This window comes from Rhinopithecus roxellana, chromosome 5 (assembly GCF_007565055.1).
Source record: "Rhinopithecus roxellana isolate Shanxi Qingling chromosome 5, ASM756505v1, whole genome shotgun sequence".
In the NCBI taxonomy this organism is placed as follows: Eukaryota; Metazoa; Chordata; class Mammalia; order Primates; family Cercopithecidae; genus Rhinopithecus; species Rhinopithecus roxellana.
Window position 1 is genome coordinate 45,442,732 of NC_044553.1, and position 25,940 is coordinate 45,468,671.

Consider the following 25,940-nt stretch of genomic DNA (forward strand, 5'->3'; position numbering starts at 1 on the left):
GTATTAGGGGTTACTGAGAGCCCTCTGGGAAGTACAAATTCTTCCTAGAGCAAGACCAAGCCCCGCTTTGGCTTTCAGTTGACCTTGAAAAGTCCAAGAATTACCACAAAAGAGAATTCATCGCCAGGACCCTATTGAAGAAGAATTTGTCCAAGTTTAGAGTGGGCCATTCAGAGAGGCCAAGGGCCTTCTTCCTTTGACCCTCCATCCTGGGATTCACATGGGCATTCCTAAAACTATCATTCCTCGGAAGTAGAGAGAGACAAATGACACGGCTATGCCAAGCTCAACCTCAGTGACTGGTTGTTTAGTAGAAGGCCTGGCATAGGCCTCCTTCAACTCTTCCCAGAGAACACTAATGTGCTGGAGTTTTGTCTTTCATAGATGGACTTATGTCCTTTGCTGGTGGAAAACTGCTGATCATGGGAGAAAATGCAACAGCACACATTTTTGCAACATATCCAGCTCCGTATCTATCTTTGGCGAATGCATTTGCAGATCAAGTAAGTGTAAATTCAACAAAGACTTAACTTTGGTGAAAAGATATGCTCTTATAAGGGAAATGCATTGGAGAATTAGAGTCCAATCAGAAAGGAGAGATTGTATTTCCAACGGCAAAGGTTGCTGGGCATAACCCAAGCTTTCTTGATCATCGTTTTACCTTTGCAGGAAGCTGATACCACCAGAAAAGTTTTCTTCTTCTTCTTTAATACATACACTTGTTCCCATTAGTTGAGATCCAGAAAAGAATGAATGACTAAACGTTTCAACCCCTGTAGACACGAATGGAGTTCACTTCACTGTTGTCTCTTTTAACATGTGGTCTAAGTGTGGAGGCCACAAGAGAAGACATTTCTATTTCAAATCAAAGGGACTGTGAAGGGTGGTAGCTGAGCCTAGGGTATCATCAGTCCTCTCCGTCTCATGTACATAGGTTTATTTATTTAAACTGTCAAGGTGGCTAGAAGTATCTCTGCCTTATTGACATTTAAACAAGCTTCTGGCACCCAAGCATACTGTGGTGTAACCAATAGCACACCTATTTGGTCAGCTTGTGGCAGGACTAACATTGTCAACTCAAAAGACTCTTCTTCCCTTACGGTGTCCCAAGAAGGCTGCTGGTCATCTTGGTTAGTGCAGTGGAAGGAAGGCTATGTTTTTCAGTATCTCTAAGTTCTGCTTCTATGATCAGGTTTATACAGTGGAGCAGATCAGAATGGGCATGTGTATAAAATGGACGTTCCAATTCATCAGCTCTGCCCATCTCCATTCAATGTATGGATGAAAAACTATGCCCTCATGTCCTTAGCTTTTTTACTTTCCACTTTCATCAATAAATCAAACAGGCAACAAGCATTTATTAAAAACTCACCATGTGCTTGACCCTGTGTCTGGAGCTTGAAAGACTGACAAGCAAATATGAGTTGTAAAGATCCAAGGTGCAGAGTCTAAATGCTTGAATTAAAATAGCTGTTCTGCCTCCAACTTCCTGCCTGGTTTCAGAAAAGTACTGAACTTTTTGGGTCACAAGTTTTTCACTTGTAAAATGGGGGTAACATGAGCCTTCATGAAGTTACTTATGAGGATAAAAAGAAAAATATGAGAAAAATGCATTATAAACAGTATCTGCCCAGAAATTTAGAATCTAGTTGAAGAGCATTGAACAAGGGAACAATGCAAAATAAGATATAATTAGATAGAGCTGGCCATGGTGGCTCACATCTTAATCCCTGCATTTTGGGAGGCTAAGGTGGACAAGTCAACTTGAGCCCAGGAGTTCACTACCAGCCTGAGCAACATGGCAAAACCCTGTCTCTACCAAAAATACAAAAATTAGCCAGGTGTGGTGGTGCTCACCTGTAGTCCCAGCTACTTGGGAGGCTGAGGTGGGAGGACAGTTTGCACCCAGGAGCTGGAGGCTGCAGTGAGCTATGATCGCACCACTACACTTCAGCCTGGGCAAAAAAAAGAAGAAAATAAAAGAAAAAATATATAATTAGATAAGAAACTGGAGTATAGGGGCCATATTATAATAGAAATTTGAAGCAGAGAGCATAGTAGAGCTACGACAATTTTGGTTATTTTGGTGTTTTTCTCTAAGTTTTTTTTTTTTTTTTTTTTTTTTTGAGACTGAGCCTGTGGCCCAGGCTGGAGTGCAATGGCATGATCTCAGCTCACTGCAACCCCTGCCTCTCAGGTTCAAGCAATTCTCCTGCCTCAGCCTTCTAAGTAGCTGGGATTACCAGCATGAGCCACTACTCTTGGCTAATTTTTGTATTTTTAGTAGAGACAGGGTTTCACCATGTTGGCCAGACTGGTCTCGAACTCCTGACCTCATAATCTGCCTGCCTCAGTCTCTCAAAGCTGTATCTCGATCAATGCTGACCTGCATACCATATCCTAAGCTTTCTTCATTGTGTCCTTATCTCAGAGTGAGTTTGCAATTTCTCTAAGGTCTGTGATTTCTAAGTCCATTATTGTGTACATAGTCAAGTAGAAAAAGTAAATATTAGAAAACCCTGATGCTGTAACCATCAGCAAACTCTGAAGGCTCTCTGTATTCCTTAGGCTTTGGAGAGAGTTCCAAAAATTACCAGTTATCAGTCAGTCAACACCCAACAGAGTTCTTGGTCATCATGACCATATTTTGGGGTCACTTTATCTCAAGATTACTAAATTGCTTAGCTCTAAATATTGTCCAAACATATTCCTTGGTTTAGTTAATAATCAATCACTTATTCACCCAATAACTATTTACTGGGCACCTACTTAGCCACGTACAGCTCTATGCTCTTCCTTCTTCAATGAGTTCAGAGCCTGAGGCTCAATCTAACAAGTAAACAGATATTCTTTTGCAGAGTGACAAGGACAGTGATAGAAGTAAAGTCAGAATGTCATGGAAGCCCAGAGGCGGGAGGTTTTACTCTGCAAGAGAGAGTTGGAGAAGGCTTTCCACAGAAGAGTGCTCTTGGGGGAACCTGTGTCTTTTAATATTAAAAATTATTTTAACATTATCATTTTGGAAAGCAGATGAAATGATAATGAACTTAAACTTTAAAATCAGTTGCCTGGTTCCCATCCTGATTCTTCCTCTTACAAGTTTGACATTGGACAAGTGTCTTAACCTTGTTCTACTGAACTTTTCTTATCTATAAACTGAGAATAATAACAGGATTTACCTCACAGCATTACTATGAAGTTTTTATTTTATTTTATTTTAATTAATTAATTTATTTATTTATTTGAGATGGAATCTCGCTCTGTTGCCCAGGCTGGAGTGCAGTGGCGTGATCTCGGCTCACTGCAAGCTCTGCCTCCCAGGTTCACGCCATTCTCCTGCCTCAGCCTCCCCATTAGCTGGGACTACAGGCGTCTGTCACCACGCCTGGCTAATTTTTTGTATTTTTAGTAGAGACGGGATTTCACCATGTTAGCCAGGATGGTCTCGATCTCTTGACCTCGTCATCCGCCTGCCTCGACCTCCCAAAATGCTGGGATTACAGGTGTGAGCCACCGTACCCGGCCCCTACTGTGAAGTTTTAATGAGATAAAGCATATAAAGTACCTGGCATATAATAAATATTCAATAAATAATGGCTATCATTTAACTGTTAAACAGTAGTTTGGGAAATAAATAACATAGAAACCAGCTATAATCGGCCAATTTAGAATACCTATTATCATTTTTGTTTATTGTCTTAAAAGTTTTCTTTTATGTGTATTTTTAAGTAGAGTCAACCCTACATATCTGTGTATTCTGCAACCATGGATTCAACCAACCATGGATCACAAATATTTTTTAAATTGCATTTGTATTGGACATGTACAGACTTTTTTCTTGTCATTATTCCCTAAACAATACCATATTTACATTATATTAGGTATTATAATAATCTAGAGATGATTTAAAATATACAGCAGGATGTGCATAGGTTATATACAAATAATACACAATTTTATATTGGAGACTTGAACACCCATGGATTTTTGGTATTTGCAGGAAGTCCTGGAAGCAATCCCTCACAGATACTGAGGGACAGCTGTGGAAAACACAAAGCATATACAAATTTTTTTTCACTTAATGTCATAAGCATTTTTAAATATTACTACATAGCTTTTATGTTTATAGTTTTTAATGGCTATATGGTAGACTAAAAAAAGAGTAAAAGCTTCCAGTTTTTCAGTACTATAAATTTTGCTAAAGTGGACATTTTAAAATGATTTTTCCACGTTTTAGATTATTTCCACGGGGTAATTCTCAAATATCCAGCAGCATCAAATTGTATACATAAATTTATGTTTTTGAATGTATATTGCTAAATTATTGCTCAATTTCCTTTTGAAAGCATAGTACTTGTTTAGCTCTATTAGAAAAGCCTGAAATAACGATATCCTTTTCCTAACATTTGATATTGTTTGGAAAGAAACGATATCTTGGAAACAGTGTTGTGGAAAGAAGACAGACTGGCACAATTACTCACCCAGTACATGCCAGTTATTAGTAGGCATATTGTAATATAAGTAAAGTAATATTGTAATATTGTAGAATAGTAAGAAAGGATGGTTTTGAGGCATGCAGGTGAGCAGAACGCAGGCTAAAGCCCTGGCTCAACTTCTCCCTCTCCAGGTGGTGGCTACCACAATACTCCTCATGATCGTCTTTGCCATTTTTGACTCCAGAAACTTGGGAGCCCCCAGAGGCCTAGAGCCCATTGTCATTGGTCTCCTGATCACTGTCATTTCTTCCTCCTTGGGACTGAACAGTGGCTGTGCCATGAACCCAGCTAGAGACCTGAGTCCCAGACTTTTCACTGCCTTGGCAGGCTGGGGGTTTGAAGTCTTCAGGTAAGTAACAGTGGTGGGGAGGAGACAGAGTTATGCTGCGCCTTACCAGCAGGGCGGGGCTTTGGCATGGAGATCCAGGGGAGTTCAGAGGACAGCGCCAAGGTTAACTGCACACTCTGGTCATAAGCATGGGACACTGCACTGGTATTTTGTGGCATGATTGTGTGTGTGTGTGTGTGTGTGTGTGTGTGTGTGTGTGTGTACATGCACGCGCTCGAGAGAGAGAGAGCTAGAAAGAGAAAGAGAGGCGGCTCTAGGTAAATTCAATAGAGATAAACCTGTCCCACATAATAATCCCTCAATTGCTATATGATTTTATGTGAACATTTTAGCTGTATAACTTGTCTGCAGATTCACTTTGTGACAAAGTTGGACTAGAATTTGCATCCTCTGATGCCACTACGGGGCTCTTCCTCGTGAACCACGCAACCTATGCTGCATTTATTCCACAGATATTTCTTGGGCATTATCTATGCTTTAGTCACTGCACTAAGCAAGGAAATTTCAAATCAGCAAAAGCACTCGCCTTGAGCAGTATAATAAGTGCTCTGGCAGCCCCTAAAAGTGCTGCGGGAACACAGATAACGAGTTAGTAACTGCCAGGGAAGCTGGGAAAGACATGACTACAAATGTGAGAGCTGACTTTGTTCTGGAGATATGAGTAAGAACTTCCTGACAGGACAGACGTAAGATCGAGCCTCTGCCCCAGAAATGGCAAGACTCCACGCTTTCTACTTCAGAATGTGATGAGGAAATATGCCAACTGTTGGTACCTACCTTCTAGGACAAACTTTGCCCCTTCACTCCTTCCTGCTTTCTCTGCATGCAGTCACAGAGGCGCATCCTCATCCACCCATGGCAACTCCCTGCAGGGAAGGAGCTCACTTTGGTTCATCAGGAAACAGGGCTGTACCATGGAGAAAAGTAGGAAAAGCATGTGTGAGCAAATTCTAGGTTAATGTTTCCTGTGAGAACAAAGGACATGAGTGTTCCCAAATGATGACCTAGACATAGAGTCATTGGAGTTTGGCTTGCCTTTCACCAGGGTGAAAAAGAAGTTAAAATGACTGGTACCATTGAGATTGCCACCACAGATAGCACTCAGAGCGTCTAGAGTGTAAGTGCCACGAGTACCTTGACAGCCTTTCTCCTGGTATATCCCCAGTGCCTAGAACAGGGTGTAGCTCATAGAAAGGCTGAGTAACAAGGTATTGAATAAAAGAATGAATAACTTCTATGTGTCGACACTTCCTAGGAGTAGAAGGATGCAAAGCAACTCAGTCGACATTGCCTGTCCTCAAGAAATTGACAATGCAATAAATTTCCTAGAACAGCAGTTCTCAACCAGAGGTGGGCAACTGTTCCCCCGGGCATTTTTGGTTGTCACAGCTGGAGCTGGGGGAAGCAGATGCTATGGGCATCTAATGGGTAGAGGCCAGGAATGCTGCTAAGCATCCTGCAATGCACAGAGCACACCTCCCACAACAAAGAATTATTCAGTCCAAAATGTTAATAGGGCTGTGGTTGAGAAATTCTGTCCTAGAATGATCACAACTAGAACATGAAAATGTCCCCAACGAGGGTGGATCTCTTGTATCCTTCCAATGGAGCATCAAAAACATACGTCCTAAGGATCTCCTTATTCCCAGAGCCCAGAATTAGCCCATGAGTTTCCCTTAATTCCACCTTCCAGAGTCTCAGTCTTGGAGACCATGCTCTTCTCCCACCCTCTTTGAGTCCTCCTTGGTGATTCATTCTAAAGTTCAAGAGACGTGGTTGTTCCGAAACAGATGGAGATCTTGCCCAATGTCTCTTTGCTGTGTTAGGTATATGTTAGGAGAACCCATGTGGAGGAAAATGCTGGAATCACCTAATGTCCCATGTCCCTAGCTAGCATCAGGATCTTTTCCCTTCTATGCACTCGTTTATTCATTCACGCAGCTGCTTGATCTCTTACTCAAGGCTCTCTACTAAAGATGATAAGACCTAGTTTCTGTCCTTCACGGTTTTATTTATACTCTATTTAAGAAGTTATTGCAGAAGCTCTTACACAAGGTTAAAGTGGTCAAGTGCCATTAAAAAGATTTGACTAATTAACTCCAGGAGTTTAGAGGTCTACAGCTCCAAATTTAAGAATTATGGGAGTGGAAGTGGGAGCATTTATAGTATTTGGATATGTTTAAACAGGCAACAGAGGGGATATCTCAGGCAGAGAGAACCCTTATTTAAAGACACAATGTTAAAATCACAAGTGATCTAGTTTAACTGGAAGGGTGCAGAAAGAAAGTTGGAAAGGGCAGTTGTCAGATCATAGAGGACCTGGACTCCCGGAATGAGAATTTTGTTTTTTTTTTTTTCTGCTCCCTATTCTGTAGGTTATAGGGAGTATCAAAGTATTTGGGGTACAAGTTTGGCAGGTTTAGAATGTCAATTTAGCAAAATTAATCTGACATCATCCTATAGGACTGACTGAAAAAGGAGAGAGTGAGGAAGCAGAAACTCATTAGGAAAGAGCAGGGTTGGCTGGTACTCCTCAACCAAAAAGTTATCCTCAAAACCTTTGAGGGACAACAGGCTTCCAAAGTGTTCTTAGAGTGTCTCATTTCCTCAGAGTTATATATCCAAGGGAAATCCCTCAGTAGATACCCTAGCTTGGATCCACACCTAAGGTCTTAGAGAAAAAACAAGGCTACCTTGTTCCCAGGACCCCATGTACCCCTGAATGGCAAGCAGTGGAATGATGGCAGGGACAGTGAGGTGCCAGAGGGTCTGATGACGGCAAGAGTCAAAAGACCCTGGCCAACTCTTGGTTTTTCCTTTAAATGTTAAGATGTTTCCCATCAAAGTTCTCTCCACTTATTCACATTAAGATGTTAATGACTTAATCAGGGAAAGCTCTCAGGAGTATTAGTAAATTTTTCAAATAGTTGACCCAAAGTAATGAATCTCTAAAGATGATCCTTTAGACAGTTAACATAGACATGTTCTTAGCATCCCCCGAATCATAGTGTGCAAATGATCACTATTTGTGTGCATATGGGACTAGGCTAGGCAGGTAACCACATCTGAGCACCTCCATTTGTGACTTGTGAACCTCACACAACATGTCCAGTCTGATAAAAGAAAAAGTCTCCAGCCAGTGAAAGGAGGACATGTACCCTGGCTGATATCTTGGACCTTCATCTGCTGAATGACAGGAAGAGATTTGCCACAAAAGGAAATGATGGACCCAACAGGTAGCTTATACTCCATGTTTTGAGCTCTAAAGAAGACTTCAAGTCTTTACAGCCAAATGGGAGAAGCAGCCACCCTCCATGTGCCTCCTCTAGAAAAATCCATCTGGATTTGGGGCCTGGGGAAGGGCACTGTGAGAGCGGCAGTGCAGCATCCTCACTGGCGTGTTGTAAGAGTGACATCTGGTGGCTGCCGTGCTCAGGCTCAGTGCTCTTCCATCAACTCTGCATGGGCGATGGAGGACTTCAGAGACAACTTAGGTGCTCCAGGTGGAAAGGACCATGCAGATGGAGGAAGTGGAGCTCACGGTGGAGAACAGGAGTTTGATTTGCTCAAAGACCTTCTAGATAATCTTGAGATTAGACCTAGTCTCCTGGATTCTAGGACAGGGTTCTTGTTTCCTGCTTATTTCCTTTATCGTTCTTTCTAATCCAAGTTTGAGATACACAAAAGGCCACATGGAACGTATGTGTAGTTATTAAGCATAATGATGAAAAGAACAGCTCTGGGTCCTTCTAGAATCCAACTAGAACACTGAAATTCTCACATGCCTCTGGGGACTCCTCTTGTCTTCCACCCCCTCTGCATTTATCCTGAACTTTTGTGTTTGCCATTCTCCCGCTTTTTAAAAATACTTTTATCTTAAATGTACATATCCTTAAACAATATACTGTATGCTTTTGTTTGCTTTCCTGATCCTTTCTAAGAAATTATTTACATGAATTTTCTCTCTCCAAAGAAGATGGTGACAACTCACAAAGATACCTGCTTTTCCCCAGAACCACAGCTTTGCTGTAATGTACTGACATTGAGGATTTCTGGAAGAAAGAGCGTCATGGCATGACAACCTTATCAAAGGGTAGCTTCAAGCTATGACCTTAAAAAATAAGTATGGATTTAAATTATATTTAGTAGGCAATTCACACGTCCACCTTAGATTTTTTAAAAATTCATTCATTAATTGAAAAACATTTCCTGATTGATTAGTTTGATTGTCCTCATACACGAGTGATGCCCAGGAATCTCTCCACATTCTACTCGTGATCCACAGGCGTCATTATTTCAGGATGAGGGAAAGGCACTTCCTGAGTAACTGACCTGAACTTTCTTAGGGGCCCTCAATCCTAACCATGGGCTCAGGCACTATATTTTCTAAAAGGAAAATAAGTAAGACGTAATATCTCACAAATATTAGTAGGACAAGGAAATAGATCATCTGAAATCAGGTGTAGTGGAAAATCAAGGATGACAGTTGCCATGCTGCAGTGACCCCTCCTTATACTTAGATCTTGCTGAGTTAAGAGGGAACCATGAGCATGAGAAAGACTAACAAGTGAGTGAAAAACTAGACAGTAATACCAGGAGGAAGGCCAAGAAATGTATCACTAATTTCTTGTTTGATTTCAGAGCTGGAAACAACTTCTGGTGGATTCCTGTAGTGGGCCCTTTGGTTGGTGCTGTCATTGGAGGCCTCATCTATGTTCTTGTCATTGAAATCCACCATCCAGAGCCTGACTCAGTCTTTAAGGCTGAACAATCTGAGGACAAACCAGAGAAATATGAACTCAGTGTCATCATGTAGTGCCATACTCAGTTCTGGATTTGCAATCAGTTTGGGATTCTCTTCAGAAAGATGGCATCTAAGTGTCTGTGTTTTTGTAAGCCTGAAGTGGAATCCACCCAGTTTTGTCTGCTAGCCATATGGGACACCTAATTGGAAAAACATCTGAGTAAAAGTTTGGAAACACTGACCACTTCTCTACCAGTGTCCCCCACCCCCACCCCCCCAGGATAACACTGACCGTCCCCTGAAACAGCCTTCTCTCCTGCCCTGTTTATTTCATCGTTGATGGGAATTCTTCCTAGGTAAGCACTAATAACTTCACATCTCGATGATAGTCTCATTTGAGTGTTTTCAGCTGCACTATCTGTATGAAATGCTATCACCAAAACCCTTTTCTTCAATATCGACAAAGATTACATTCTGAGTATCAACCAAACCCTAAATTGAAAGACAAAACCATGGTTTCAGTCAACATATTCATGAATTAGGGAGCTAATGGGTTAAGCTTCTAGTTACGCTGTGCTACTGGATTTATATAAAAACTCATATTCTCCAAACCCAGTGATGTAGGGAGCAAGAGAATGCAGCTGGAAGGCACAAGGGGAGGACATTGCGGCATTCAGAAACTGCAGGAGACAAGATGAATTTGAGAAGCCAAATGGAATTTTTAATGGAAACCATTTATCAGATTAATCTGTTGCTCTCCTGCATTTTAGAGGACACCAATTAATTTCCTGGTCTTTAGTATATAATAACCTAAAATACAATTGTAACCTCAGTCATGAAAAATACATCACTCTGTCTTTTTAGCTCAAATGTATTTTCCTAATTGCCCACTTGAGAACAGACATTTGACAAGTTATATCAACAACTGTGCTTGTCCATTATTTTACACATGCCCTAGAAGCCAAAACTGAAAGCCACTGGATCCTGGTCTAGCTGAATCTTCGGAGTGGGAGGTCTCCAAAAAGATAATATTGCCTTATTGGGCTTAACAATTCACAAGGCACTTTCACACACATTTTCTAATTTAATCCTCATAATGACTATCTGAGGCAAATGCCACATTGCCCATTTTTCAGATAAAGAAACAAAATCTTAGGGAAGATAAGCTGAGTTGTCCAAGAGCACATGGAAGGTTGAACATTATCTAATGCATTCCTCTACCTTTCAGAAGATCAGGAGCTGGCTGAAAATCTTTGTCAAATCTTCCTGGCTGGCCAAAGTGGAATTGGCAGCTTCTAGAATATATACACCTCTAGATATAATGTTCCTCAATCTTAAGATACAAAGACCCTCATTGTCTGGGTCTATTCCCACACTTACTGAGTACAGATGAAGGAAAGTGGTAGCAATGTAATCATAACTTTCATTTGCTTGAAAAACATTATCAGAAGTCCTCCCTTCCCAAGCCACCTCTGGTCTTGCTAAGTCTTGATCTTCCTTCCTGCCAGCACCAAACATTACATTCAAGGGATTTCCTCTGGCTCAGTCTTTTCCCCTTGAAGTTCTCTAATAGATGTTACTTTTGACAAAAGACTGTCTATGAGTTACAAGCACCAGGGGATGCTCTATATCAAGGGATGCCCCTTCATTCAAACTGTCGAAAAGCCCAGTATTCCCAAGGGCATTCGGTTTCCCAACTGCTTTGTGCTGATAAGAGAACAACAGAAAGCAAATGTGAAATGTTTCTGATGACTTATGTTCTACAGTCTATGGACATATGGGATTTTTTTCCTGCTTTGAAGCTACCTGGATATTTCCTATTTGAAATAAAATTGTTGGGTCATTGTTGGTTGGTTAGTTGGTTGGTTTTTGTAAGTATTAAGATTATTAAGTACGTTTAGTTCAGAGATTGTCTATTGTGTCTACAAATTTGAATTTCCTGGGGGAACTTTTGAAAAAATACTAGTGCCCAGTTGGTCTTTTGTAAACATCTCAGGTGATTCTAAAATGCAGCAAGGGTTGAGAACATTGACTTGGGTAAATCACACAGGTCTAAAGTTTCTTTGACCATGTCCAATAGTGGCAAGGTAATTCCTGGCAGGATTCCAGAGTCTTGGGATCCTCATGGATTACAGCAATGGTTTTCCCTCCCTACTTCTAAAGGGAAATGTGGCATTATTTGGAGACTTTTTGGTTATCACAACTGGGAAGGGGATGCTAATGGCCTCTAATGGCTAGAGGCCAGGGATGCTGCCAAACATCCTACAATGCAAAGGCAACCCTCAGAACAAATAATTATTTGGCCCAAAATGTCAATAACGCTGAGGTTGGGAGACCTTGGAGTCGAGGAAAGGTGAAGAGGAGAATAAGAGAAGACACTGAAATCTTGCACCTTGATTCAAGTTCAGCCAGAAGAAAAGGTGCCAAACAAACTAGGAACAAGCCTTGGGGGTGGACTATAATTCTTAAAGCAAGGGGCAACTCAAAATTTGAGTTTTGAGGATGAACTGTGAAATCTATGATCTACACAGGTGCTCATTAAACACAACTTGATGATTGATGACTAGGATTTATAAAGAGGAAATGTACCATTATAGAAATCAACCCCAGGAAGATATTTTTCAATGGAAAAAAAGTGCTTTTGTTCCAGGTGTTCACACTCAAATTCTCTCCCCAACCCACCCCCATTTACGAGTAAGTGGATTTACCTTTGTGGAGTTATTTTCCAAGAGAATGTTTATATGGTTGAATTATCTGTATCTGAAGTCACCTAGATAGAGCCAACTCATCCATTTTTTAAATAGTTGCTTTAAGAGCTAGAATTGTAACATTCCTCCTTCCCTCCCCCTCATCAATTGAAAAACTTGATAGGAGCATTTATCTTAATGCCAAAAATATAATTTCTCTGATTCTTTAACCAGTTGAGATCTCAGAGCATGTCAAAGGTTGCAGGGCTTTTCTAACCAGTAACAACCAGTCAATATTCAGCTGTTAAACAGGATACTCCACATAAAAATGTCTTACGTAAAATTTTATCCTTATGATATAAATTATTATTTCCTTTAAATTGCTTACACACACAGACACACACACACACACACATCTTACTTTACGGTATGTTGATGTTCAATAATATTGTCATGGAAAAAAATACAACTTCCAGTTAGAGAGAATGGTTTATTGAGCCACAGAACCTATCGTTCAAATAAGACCTTATGTGATAGCCATAAGTGAACTGGAATTGCTATAAAGAAAGAAAGGGAGGGAGATCAGGAGCTTCATTCTGCTTGTAATATCACTTAAAAACACACCCCCAAAACAGCCCCTAAGGGGTCTCTGAAGAGAAATTGTGTTTGTGTATGTGTGTGTGTGTGTGTGTGTGTGTGTGTGTATCAGGGCTGGGAGGGGGTTTTCAGAACACAGTGTCACAGTTTGAAAATCATTGATAAAGACTTGGGATAAGTTGTTGGTGCACACTTTTATGAAAGTTTCAAGGATATAACCTACAAAAGACCATATTAGTTTAATCTCAGGTCATTTTCCAAAGACTTCTTAATAAATGAATGCGTTGGGGTGAACAGAATTACTCAACCCAGAAAACATCATTCACAAAGAGATGTGGTACATCAGTTCTCAAACTCAGAATTTAAGTTCTCTGTGACAACATGTTTACTAATCACAGCCCATACAGAGAAGCAATGGTAGTCCTGGTCACACTTAAACTGTGTTGACTGTCTAAGTCTGTATAAAAATAAATAGATAGATGCTAGACAGACAGACAGATAGGTAAGCAACCAACCATGCTCCAATCTCTTTCTTGTTGCTGGAAATGGAGTAGCTCTTATTCAAGAGATGCTGTCTCTGGATTAGTGAAAAGAGGGACCCAGGCAAACTGAACATGAATCCATAGAACTCTGTGTGGATGAAGATGCTGCCCAAGCCAGTGGGACTCTGTCTCCCTCCAGGGCTACCTTATGTTTCTAGTCGCTTTCCACACTTTTGCCTTCGTGGACCTCTCCCCACCCCTGAAAGTATCGATCAAAATAAATTGTTTTGTAGTTGTACTAGTGACAAGCTCGTTTATATTCCTTTTTTCTGGATGTGATTTCAGAAGAGATTTAAGCCTTTCGGTGGTCTCCTAGAAGTAGCATGGATTCCAGGCGTAGCGCCCAGTGAGGAAGTCCTACTGCCTGCCGCTGCCTCCCTAGTCTAGCGTGCCCCTCCGTGTCCCAGAGCCCTGCACACCACAGCCCCTTCCTCCACGGGGATCCCTCAACTCCCTGACTGTGGGGCCTCAGGAAATGCTGTGGGAGCCTTGGGAGTCCTGGAGGTTGTGAGGGATGCTCCAGAGGTCAGACCACTGTTCTCGGGGATCGGCCGCATTGTGGCCCTCCCCCTTCTGCCCTCCGCCCTCTTCCTCAGGCTCCCAGCAGGAAAGAGGCTTCCTGACTTCCATCCTGCAGAGGAAGCAAGGCAGTCCAGGGGCCTGAGTACCTCTGATCCAGAGGTCTTGTGCTTTAATTCTTGGTGTCTCACAGTTCACAAAGCACATTCATATCTAGGACCTCTAAGACTCTCAGAACAGCTCAGCAAGTAGATTATTATCTCCACTTAGAGATGGGGAAACTGAGGATTGAGGCCTTAAACAATTTGTATCAAGGTCCAGAATGAAGAGTGAAAGAGGTGGGATGTGAACCCCGTGTCTCAGCAGGGTAACCAACCGTCCCAGGTTGCTTGGGACTCAGAGGTTTCCTGGGATGCAGGATTCAGTGCCAATACCAGGACCAGTCGGTCACTCTCCATCCTGAGCCAAGACTCCTGCCCTTCCCACCACTCAGCCTCCTTGCAGACACATGGTCTCCTTTGGGCTCATTGTCTTGCAGCAGATAAAATGTTCTTTGATTAATTTAACAGAAAGAGAGAATGTCTTCATTTTTAATTTCAATTATAAATGTGAATAAATATTTTAAGAGTGGCACAGTGGTTTAGAGCATAGGCTATTAATGAAAATTCTGTCAGCTCTACTTTCCAGATATATTCCAAATCTGACTTCTTCTCACACACAGCCCTAGTCTAAGCAATGGCCTCCGTCTCTTAGGTCTTAGAAAAGCCTCCTAATAGGTCTCCCTACCTTTCTGCTTAAACTCCTGCTGCCTGTAATCAACACAGCAGCCTGCGTGATCTTTAGATAAAAGCCCAACTGTACTTAGAAGCATCACACTCTCTGACCTTCCTGGCCTGGTCTTTACTGCTCTCCCCTTTGTCTGTCACCTTGGCTCCAGCCATACAGGCTTCCATCCTGATCCTTGAACCCACCAAGCAAGTCCCTGCTACAGGGCCTTCGAACCTGATGTCTCTCTTGCTTGAAATTCCCTACCCCACCTCCTTCAGGTGCCTATTCAGTGTCACTGTTAGTAAGGCCTTTCTGATCACCCATCACTCTCTACACTCTTTCCTGATTTATTTTTCCCCCCATCACTTACCACCCTCCCTAAAATACACACATTTTGTATTAAACTTATTGGATTTTGTCTGTTTCCTCCCATTGGAATAGAAGGTCCATGCTGGCAAGACATTTTGCTCTTCAATTCTCCACCTCTGCCCCAGGGCCTAGAACACGGTAGTTGCTCTATGAAAATTTGTTGAATTAATGCAGTACAGGGTCATCCTCTCTGGGTTCAAATCCTAGTTCCTCTACTTGCTAGTACAGTAGCCAAGTTCGTTAGCCTCAGTTTTCTCATGGATTAAGTAGAAATAATAAAAGTGAGATAATTAATGTAAAGTTCTTAGAAAAGTCCCAACCTTATGGTATATATTATATAAATATGAACTGTTGCTGCCACAGCATCTGCTGTTGTTATTATTTCTGATGTCATTATAATATGTGGGAGTTTGAAAACATGGAATCATGTCATTAAAATTTGGTGACAAGCTCTTCCCTTGCTTTTTATAATTCAATCCTTCTCAGTTGCACATGTCTTTCAGGAACTATCTTTCAAATACCTAAGTTTTCAGTTTTACTTTTCAATCTTTAAAAGAAGTCAGTAGGATTATCTTATTTTATTATGGAAGATTTAAAAAATACACAATAGTGAGAAAATGGTAGAATGATACCCCGTGTACTCTTCACTCAGCTTCAACAGTTACCAAAATACAGCCAATAATGTTTTATTTATTCACCCTCTCTGCTTCTCACTTCTCCCTCTGGGATTTTTTTGAAGCAAATCCTAGACATGATATCATTTTACCCATGAATATTTAAGATGTGACTCTAAAAGATACAGATTCTTTTTAAAAACATAACTACAATACCATTATCACACATAAACTAAGCATCAATAATTTCTCAATTTCTTGATATCATCAAATACACAGTCATTGTGGACATTTCCAGTGAGACTGCCCTTTGTTGTTGCTGTTGTTTAGAGGAGAGTGTCTCACTATATTGTCCAGTCTGGACTCGAAATCCTGAGTTCAAGGAGTGTCCTGAGCAGCTGGTACTAAGGTACACACCACCACACCTAGCTGAGACTGCCTTTTAACTCTGGACGTAACAATGTAGATTCTGTAAAGGTTGAAAACCAGTGAGTCACTCTGATGTCTAATGGCTCAGGCAAATACCAGGGTTTTGCAGCAACAGTTTGGGACTGAAGGGTATCCTGGGGTACAGGATTCAATGCCAATACCAGGACCAGTTGGTCACCCTTCATCCTGAGCCAAGACTCCTGCACTTCCCACCACCAACCCTCCTTGCAGACAGATGCTCTCCTTTGGGCTCATTGTCTTGCATCCTCAGATTTGTACCTTCCTGTCCAATTCTTCTATAAGATTTTTGCAAAACATTTTCATTTTGATGCAAAAAGGAAAATGCATTTGTCTGCTACTACTAAAAAGTAGCCATCTACCAGTAGTAGTTATGTTTAAGCAAGGAGGAAGTCCTGAATTTATTTGATATTATGGAAAATATAATTAACAATTGTTGTTACACTAAGAAATCCACACTATACAAAATGCTTATACTTTAAATGGTAAAATATACTGTGAAAAGAACTCCAAATATTTAACATCTGTGCAGCCCTGTGAGTGACATTGTGAGTGATTAAGGCAAACGAACACCTAGAAAATCCTACTATAACCTATGGTGGTAGTACTTATTTGATATTTATGTATTTATTCTTACTCAAAGACTTCACACCTTTGGAAATAGAAACTTACACAGAAGTGGCACAATAATTCTGTGTTCCAAACTTTACATGAAGGAAATCACCTTTATCTAGAGAGGATTTTGATGTCCCTTGGCTGGCTGATCTGTGGTGATATTCTGATAATAAGGTTCTAACCCAATGGAGGACATAGTTATAGCCAAAAATCACCGGTAGATCATCCCAGAGCCTGTTCTCAGCCTAGAACCATAAAAAGACCAAATAAAAAAACCGGCAGAGAATTGATGTTTCGTTGCTGATGTGATTATCTTTGGAATAAGACCATGGGGGCATTCAACTGCTAACACATTGGAGACTATGTAGCTAGTGTTCAAAATGTCAGGCTCTAGAGACAGCCAGATTGGATTCCAGTCCACCACTGAATAACTGTGTGACCCTAAACCTCAGCTTCCTCATCCATTAAATGGGAATGATACTAGTACTTGTATCCTATAGGTTATTGAAAATATTAAGAAAATGCCTGTGAAACATGTAGCACAATGCCTTGAATTTCTTTCCCTCTTAATACTTCTTAGCTAATTCTGTTATTATTATTTCACATTTACAAATTCAGCTGTATATTTGTGTAAGAATTTGAAGCCCAAGAAAAGTTTCCAGGAATATCAATTTGCTAACACCTACATAATCTAATTCATATGGCTGGCTTAGCTTTCTTAGCTAAGACAGTTTTCTTAGCATACTCAGGTGAAAAGAACCTACATAAGGCTGTGCTTAGCTTATGAATTACAGAGTTGAGTTTTGATAAATTAATTAAACAAATTATTTAGTTGCCTACTGGAGCTGCCAAATTAATCTGAAAAAATCTATCAAAAATAAATGAAGAATGATTTACAGAGTTAATGAAACTCCCAGTAAAAAATCAACAGGCTATTTTTTGGAGAAATTAACAAGCTGACTCTAAAATTTATATGGAAATACAAAGTAACTAGAACAAAAAAACTAGGAAAAGAGGGAAAACATAGGAAAAGATAGGCTATCTAATTTCAAGACTTTCTATAAAGCCATGCTAATCGGGACAGCATGCTATTAGTATAGGAAGGAATAAATAGATTAATGAAGTATAATAAAGCATCCATAATTTGACCCATGCTTATACAGTAAATTGATTTTCAATAAAAGTAGCTAACGCAGTCCCATGGAGAAGGGAAAGTGTTTTCAGCAAATGGTACTGAACAACTAGAAAAAAAGGTAAATCTTGACTTCTACTTCACAAAAACATAACAGAAAAATTAACTGAATATGGATCACAGACTTAAAAATAAAAGTTAAAACTATAAAGCTTCTTCAGAGAAATATGAGAGAATATTTGCAACCTTGGGATGGGAAAAGGTTTCTTGTATACGAATACAAAACTATAAAAAATAGAATAACTATATGTCAATAAAACTTAAAACTTCTACCCATTAAAAGAGATCATTAAGAAAATGAATGGGCAAGCCAGAGACTGGAAAAAAATGTTTGTAATAGCTGTATCTAACAAAGGAAATGTACTCAAAATACATAAACTCGCCCAACTCAATAAAAAAAGACAAATCAATTTTTAAAATAGGCTATGGATGTAAACAAACAGGCACTTCATTAAAGAATATATATGAATGACCAATAAGCACATCAAGGAAGTTCAAATTAAAATCACAATGATATACATGTTGCAGGCATTAGAATAGTTATCTTTAAAATAGACTGAAGACACCAAACAGCAGGATGTGGGGCAACTGAAGCCCTCATATATTGCTAGTAAAAGTGTAAAACGGTACAACTATTTCATAAAAATATTTATTATAAAGGTAAACTTACACCTACTCCATGATCTTCAATTCTACTCCCAAGTACTTAACCATAAAAAGACCAAATTTTAAAAACCAACAACAAAAATTGTTATGCAAGAATGTTTATAGTGTCTTCATTCATAATAGTTCCAACCTGGAAAATGAAAATTGCTTTTGGAATTTCCATATTTGAAATTTTTGGAATGCAAATGTCCATCAAGATGAAAATGAACAAAAAATTTGTGGTACATTCTTACAATAAAAATATTTCTCAAAATAAAAAAGAAAACACTATCAATATATGCCATAATATGGATAAATCTTAAAACATGCTGAGCAAAAGAAGTCAGATATAAAAGAGTGCATAATGTGTAATTTCATTTTTATAGAGCTCAAGAATAGAAAACAAGTACTCTATAGTTATAGAAACCAGAGCAATGGTTGCTTTAGAAATGGAAGAGGGCACTGTTTATAAAGGGGCTTGAGGAAACTTTTGAAGGAAATGGAAATTTTATATAATATGTTTGGGCTATCCATGTACACACATGTCAAAACTCAGCAAACCCTACACTTAAAAATATGTGCAGGTAACTATGTATAAATTATGCAAAAGTATTTATAGTTGATTTATCATCAGAAAACATGAAGGCCAGAAGGCAGTGGCATAGTGTATTTAGAGTAATAAAAGAAAAAGACTGTCAACTAAAAATTCTATAACCAGCAAAACATCCTTCAAAAATGAAGATGAAATTAAGATATTCCCAGATAAACAAAAAATGAGAGTTGTTACAACTATATCTGCCCTACAAGACATTCTAAAGGAAATTCTTCATGGTAAAATTAAAGGACACTACACAGTAACTCTAATCCACGTGAAGAAATAAATAGGCTGATAAAGGTAACCACATAGGTAAAAACAAAAGACAATATGCATGTATTTTTGTTTGTAACTCTTTTTTTTCCCATGGTCTGGTTGTAAAGATAACTGCATAAAGCAATAATTACAAAGCTCTGCTGATGGAGGCTATAAAATCAAAAAACAAAAATCAATTTTATATCCATACACTAGCAACAATCTGAAAATAAAATTTTAAAAATAATCCCAGTTACAACAGCAATAAAAATAATAAAATTTACAAACAAATTTAACAAAAAAAAGTAAGAAGTACAACATTTGTACACTGAAAACTGTGAACTATCATTACAGGTCATTAAAGAATATATAAAAATTAAAAATATATCCCATGTTCATGGTTTAGAAAGTTTAACACTGTTAAGATGGTATGGCTATTTCCATCTCCAGCACTGTGAGAGGAACCACCACCATGTCTGTGCTTCTGCAGTGGATGGTGGTGCAGAACTGCTCCAGTTTCCTGATCAAGAGGAATAAGCAGACCTACAGCACCAAATCCAGTAACCTGAAGGCCCACACTCCCTCTGCTACCAGGCCAACTCACCACAAGACTGTGGATGTGAAGCCAACAGCCGATGGCAACATTGTGGTGGTGGTCATGAAACAGAGATCAGGCCAGCAAAAGCCAGCCACCTCCTACATGCATGCAGACCACCATCGACAAGAACAACTGGGCCACTTTCAGCAGGATCATGCACATGATCCTCAAGAACAAAGACTGCCCTGACCTGCACATGGCTGCCATCCACAGAGCCAATGCCATCCTGCACAGCCAGAGCCTGTGATGGTGAAGAGAAACAGTTTCTCAGTAATTAAGCATAGACTTCCCATGTTAACTAACAGTTCCACTCCTAGGTTTATACCCAAGAGAATTAAAAACAAGGGTCCACACAAAAACCTACCCCAGCAAGAGTGCCTGAGCCCCCATCTGCCAAAAGTAATGCCAAAAGTAATGCCTGAGCCCCCATCTGCCAAAAGTCAGATGACTATTTCCCAATCAAAAAAAAAAAAAAAAAAAAGAAGAACAGTAATAAAGATGGTATGGTAAGCAGAATAATGACTCATCAAAGATATCCACATTCCAACTCCTGGAACCTGTTAAAATGTTAATTTATGTGGCAAAAGAGAATTTGTAGATGTGATTACGTTAAGGACCTTGATGGGGGGACTGGTACTGGATTGCCTGGATGAGCCCAGTCTGATCACATGGGTCCTTAAAAGTAGGGAATCTTTTCCAGCTGTGGGAAGGAGGTGTGACTTCAGAAGTGAGAACCAGAGAAATAGCAGCCTGTGAAGGACTTGGCTTGCCATTGTCTTGGAAGATGGAGAAGGTTCTGGTAAGCCAAGGAGCGAGGGTAGCCTCTCGAGTGGCCAGGAAGGATGCTGTTAAGAGCCATGTGGGACTTCTGACCTACAATATTATAAGATAAAATTTGTTGTTTTAAGCCACTTCATTGGTACTAATTTGTTACAAAAGTCATAGAAAGCTAATGCAGATGGCAATACATCCAGATTCATATACGGATTCAATGCAATCCCTGTTAAAAATCCCAGCTTTGATTTTAAAGAAGTTGACGAGCTGATCATAAAATTCATATGGAAATGCAAAGGATGAAGAATAGCCAAAACTTTGTCTTTAAAAAGGACAAAGGCAGATGACTCAGACCTCCTAATTTTACAACTCAGTACATAGCTGCAATAATCAAGACAGTGTGAATACAGACAGACATTTAGAACAATGAAATAGAATTAGGAGTCTAGAAATAAATCCATAAGTCTATGAACAGTTGGTTTTCAACAGGGTTGCCAAGGCAATTCAGTGGGGGAAAGAACGGGCTTTTCAACAAATGGTGCTGGGAAAACTGGATTTCCACACGCAAAAGAATGAATTTGGACCCATACCTCACAATATATGTGAAAACTAACTCAAAAAGAATCAAAGACCATAAATATAAAAGTTAAAACTATAAAATGCTTAGAAGAAACATAGGCATAAATCTTTTGTCCTTAGTTTAGGTAATGGCTTCTTAGATATGACACTAAAGCATCGTCAACAAAAGAAAAAAATAGATAAGTTGGACTTCAACAAAATTAAAACTTTTATGTTTCAAAGGACATCATCCAGAACGTGAAAAGATGGCCAGGCACAGTGGCTCACGCCTGTAATCCCAGCACTTTGGGAGACCAAGGCAAGTGGATCACTTGAGGCCAGGAGTTCGAGACTAGCCTGGCCAACATGGAGAAACCTTGTCTCTACTAAAATACAAAAAAACAGCCAGGTGTGGTGGCACACGCCTATAATCCTAGCTACTCAGGAGGCTGAGGCATGAGAATTTCTTGAATCTGGGAGGTGAAGGCAGTGCACCAAGATAGCACCACTGCACTCCAGCCTGGGCGACAGAGCAAGACTCTGTCTCAAAAAAAAAAAAAAAAAAGTGAAAAGACGACCCATAGAATGGGTGATAATATGTGCAAATCATCTCTGATAAGGAACGCATATTAATATTAATAATATATTTAAAAACTCTTACAACTCAACAATAAAAGGACAAATAATCCAATTTAAAAATGGGCAAAGGACTTAAACAGACATTTAGAACTTAGAAACACTTACAAAGATGCTTAAAGTAATAATCAGAGAGATGCAAATCAAAACCATAATGAGATGCCATTTCACACCTACTTGGATGGTTATAATGTTTTTAAATGAACGATAACAAGTGTTAGTGAGGATATTGAGAAACTTGGTCCTTTGTATATTACTGTTCAAAATGTAGAATAATGCAGCTGTTTTAGAAAACAGTTTCTCAGTAATTAAGCATAGACTTCCCATGTTAACTAACAGTTCCACTCCTAGCTTTATACCCAAGAGAAATGAAAACAAGGGTCCACACAAAAATATATGCATAAATGTTCAGCATTATAGCATAATAGTGAAAATATAGCAGTATTATTCATAACTGTGAAGAAAGTGGAAGCCATCCAAATGTCCATCAACTGATGAATAGATAAATAAAATGTAATATCTCTATACAAGGGAATATCATTCAGCCATAAAATGAATGGAGCACTGATACATGATATAACGAGGATAAACTTTGAAAACTTTATGCTAAGTGAAAAAAGTCAGAGACAAAAGGCCACGTATGTGTAATTCCACTTACCTGAAATGTCCAAAACAGGCAAGTCTACAGAGACAGAAAATAGATGAGTGGTTGTCAATGGTCAGGGAGAAGGGAAAATGGGAGTGCCTGCTATTGGTTATAGAGTTTCTTTTAACATTTTTTAAACTAAAAAATGTTAGAAATATTATTTAAAAAAAAAAAAAAGAGATGGAGAAATAAAGCCCACTACAATGATACCTCTTGGAGACAACGAGAATCTTGAAGTGATGAAAATGTTCTGGTTGGACCACGATGCTGATTTCACACATTCATGCATAATCCAAAAACCCCTGAAATGTACACTTTAAAAAGGTAAATTTTATGGTATATGAATCCTTTCTTGGTTAAAAAAGAAAAAAAAAGAATGTTGTAGCCATTTGAGAAACAATCTGGAAGTACTTAGTGTTGCTAAATATGTGTATTCCTGTGACTCAGCAATCTCACTGCCTATACACTTCTGATAATCAGATCCACATGGGCATATGCGTGGGGATATTTATTGTGTTGTTTTTGGCAGCGGGATACTAGAGGCAACCTAGAGTCCATTACTAGGGGAATAGATATGTGAAAGGAGGAGAATGCACACTCTGTGACAGCATGTAACAGCTAACTTCAATGAGCCAGACAGACATTCTGTATTGCAAATAGATCACAGAAACAGTGATGGGCTTAAAGAAAAAAGAAAGTGAGGGACTGAACAAGGCCTATAACAAGTAAAACTTATGTAAATTAGAAATACATAAATACAATATATTCTTCAATGATGCATGCAAATGTAAGAACATAGCACCTTATAATGGCTACCAATGGTGGGCAGTGGCGGGGAAAAGGAGTAAACACCCAGGATGAAGCGGGAAAAAATAAAGTAAAATAGGATAAAATCAAGCACATGCAAATGTTGATAATGTGCCATGAATGAGGGGGTATAAATAACCCAACTCTCTGCCTTTGAAACCCAAAGGGAGAAAGATAAGAAGGATAAGAAGAAGGAAAGGCAAGAGGGAATGAGGGAAGAAAGACATAGATACCCTCCAAAATTTTTAACAGAGATGGCCTCCGGAAGGTGCGATTGTAGTGGGGTTTCTGTACCTTTAAAAAAAAAAAAAAAAAAAAAAAGGTTTTTTAACATTTCTTAGTTTTAAATGGTTAAGAAATGCCAAAAGTTTTAGATGGCTTTTGAGTGGCATTTAAGGATAGCCAGAGAATTATAATCAGTACCATTCCCTTAGGTCATTAGAGCAGATTAAAAATGACTGCGCTGTGAAGTGTAACCCATCACTCTCTCTCTCCATTCTTCTCAGATACGTTCTTGCCTTAAACTGGCATTTTGAATACTCAGAGAGTCACTAGTGACCTGGATTCTACTCTGTGTGGTTGAATATTGTCACCCTGCTGAAAGAAGGGCATCTGATGGGTTTCTGACCAATAAGGCCATCTCTCAAAAGACTTGAAATCAGTAAGAGAAAGGTTCTCCAGGATTTAAGTCAGGACTAGCCAAGTAACAGAATGGGATGAGCAAGTGTCAGGAATCTTAGACATTCTCCTGGAGAACATCTTAGTACCTTGCTTGGCTCCCTGTTGGGGCAACACAGTAACCTCCACTGCTGGGGCCACCTAATGCAACTTGTAGATTCAACTTAGACCCAAGATCTGGTATTACCTACTTTAGAAGGGGGATTTTAGGAATGCTGAGTCTAGCACTTTCTGGTTTCTCATTGTGTCTGTCTTGTAGTTGGCTCCATGACTTGGTACCCAGTCCGTGCTAGTATGATTGTATTTCATTTTCCTTCCTGCTGCCCAGGTTCTCCCATGACTGAGGTGCTCTTCTGCTTGTCCAAGTCAATCTAAACCTAGATCCCATGACTTCTTCAGGTTGCCTGGTTTTCTACTTCATTCTGGCAGAGCTAAGTGACATCTAGGCTTGGCCCAACACAGTCCTGGAGATGACAGACCTATAAAAAGTTGGTGCATGGGGCCTATAAGCCAGGAGAAATGTGAAAAGTGGCCACAGTGGGCTTGTCTGACACCAGTTGGAGCCCCAAATGGGTTGAGCTGTGTAAAATATGGGAGGGACACAAAGGGTGTGAGTTGGGCATGGATGGGGATTGGGGGACACATTGTAATTAACATTTTGAGAAAGAAGAGCAAAAGAAAAGGGATAAGGCTACAGTTCTGGGCAGATGGTTATTATGAACAGATGGCAGGCAGAAAGAGCACTATTTTTATTTTTGCTATATTCTTCAACGTAGTACCATAAGATTGGGGATAAGCATGTAGTCTTCAAATTTTCAGAGAAGTGAAAAGAAAGAGGTCCATTTCACAGACTACAAATTGAGGAACAACTTACTATTACAACAATATAGCAATAACAGTAATGAGCTTTAACAGTCATTAAGTGTTTATTACATGCTGGGTATCCTGTTAAGCGCATTCCACATTTTATTTTGTAATCATCACGTGAAACCCATGAAAAATGTATTAATTTCCTCATTTTACAGATGAGGAAACTGAGTATCAGAGAAGTTGAGTATCTTGCCTTAGTTCCCTATGAAAATAACCAGGATTTCAACCCAGGTGTGTTTGACTTCCAAACTTGTGTTCTTCAAACTCTAAAACAAATTATTCATGATTGTGTAGGAAATAAAGTGGTGTGCATTAGCCACTCACATAAGTGGGTTAACAGCCAGTCATGTCACACTAAATTTGCTTTATTCAACAATTTTACTCTGAAAGTTCAGGGAAAGGCTAGAGAGCTGACTTCTATGCTGAAGTCAAGGGGAATTCTCCACAATGCTTTCACGTAACAAAGGAAGAAAAGCAATTTGGTGGACAACAGACTAGACATACTTGAGGTGGAATGACCATTTCCTAAAGGTGTTGTATAGTCAATGGATAGAAACCTACTCAGCAGGAGATCTTCAATGCTCTGCTGAAGGACTTTGAATTTGCCAGGTCCTGCTCAGTATGTAGGCATATTTGTCAAATTGCAGAAAACACAGGAACAATTATTATGTTAGAGGATATATTAACATTTTTTTTTCAAATCTCATCAAGCTGGAATGATGAGTCACAACAGACAAGATAAAAATTATCAAGAAAAATAATATAAAATCTGTTATTTAGGTCCGTAGCAACATTTAGAAAAAAACTGGGAAGAAAGAACCAAACAGCAGTCCTGTGACAAGTGCTGGGGATTTATAGTTGGCTACACAGTCAATCTGATGATATGATTGCTAAATGTAAACTAGATCCAGGACTGGGTTAACAATGTCAGAATGAACA

The 25,940-nt window shown here is 39.5% G+C and overlaps 1 protein-coding gene and 1 pseudogene across 3 annotated transcripts in view; both read left to right on the forward strand.

Moving 5' to 3' along the window:
* AQP9 (aquaporin 9) overlaps positions 1-11,438 on the forward strand; it is a 55,278-nt gene extending 43,840 nt beyond the window's left edge. For 2 of the 3 annotated variants that reach the window (XM_030930406.1, XM_010374259.2), the window contains exons 4-6: positions 385-503; positions 4,628-4,845; positions 9,487-11,437. In XM_030930406.1, the coding sequence (XP_030786266.1) occupies positions 385-503; positions 4,628-4,845; positions 9,487-9,661 (512 nt within the window). In that variant the 3' untranslated portion in view covers positions 9,662-11,437. Of the gene's footprint in view, positions 1-384; positions 504-4,627; positions 4,846-9,486 lie in introns of all 3 variants that reach the window. The other variant, XM_030930407.1, reaches the window with a different exon arrangement.
* An 8,468-nt stretch (positions 11,439-19,906) lies between these two features.
* LOC104670923 lies at positions 19,907-23,989 on the forward strand (annotated as a pseudogene).
* The last annotated feature ends 1,951 nt before the right edge of the window (positions 23,990-25,940 follow it).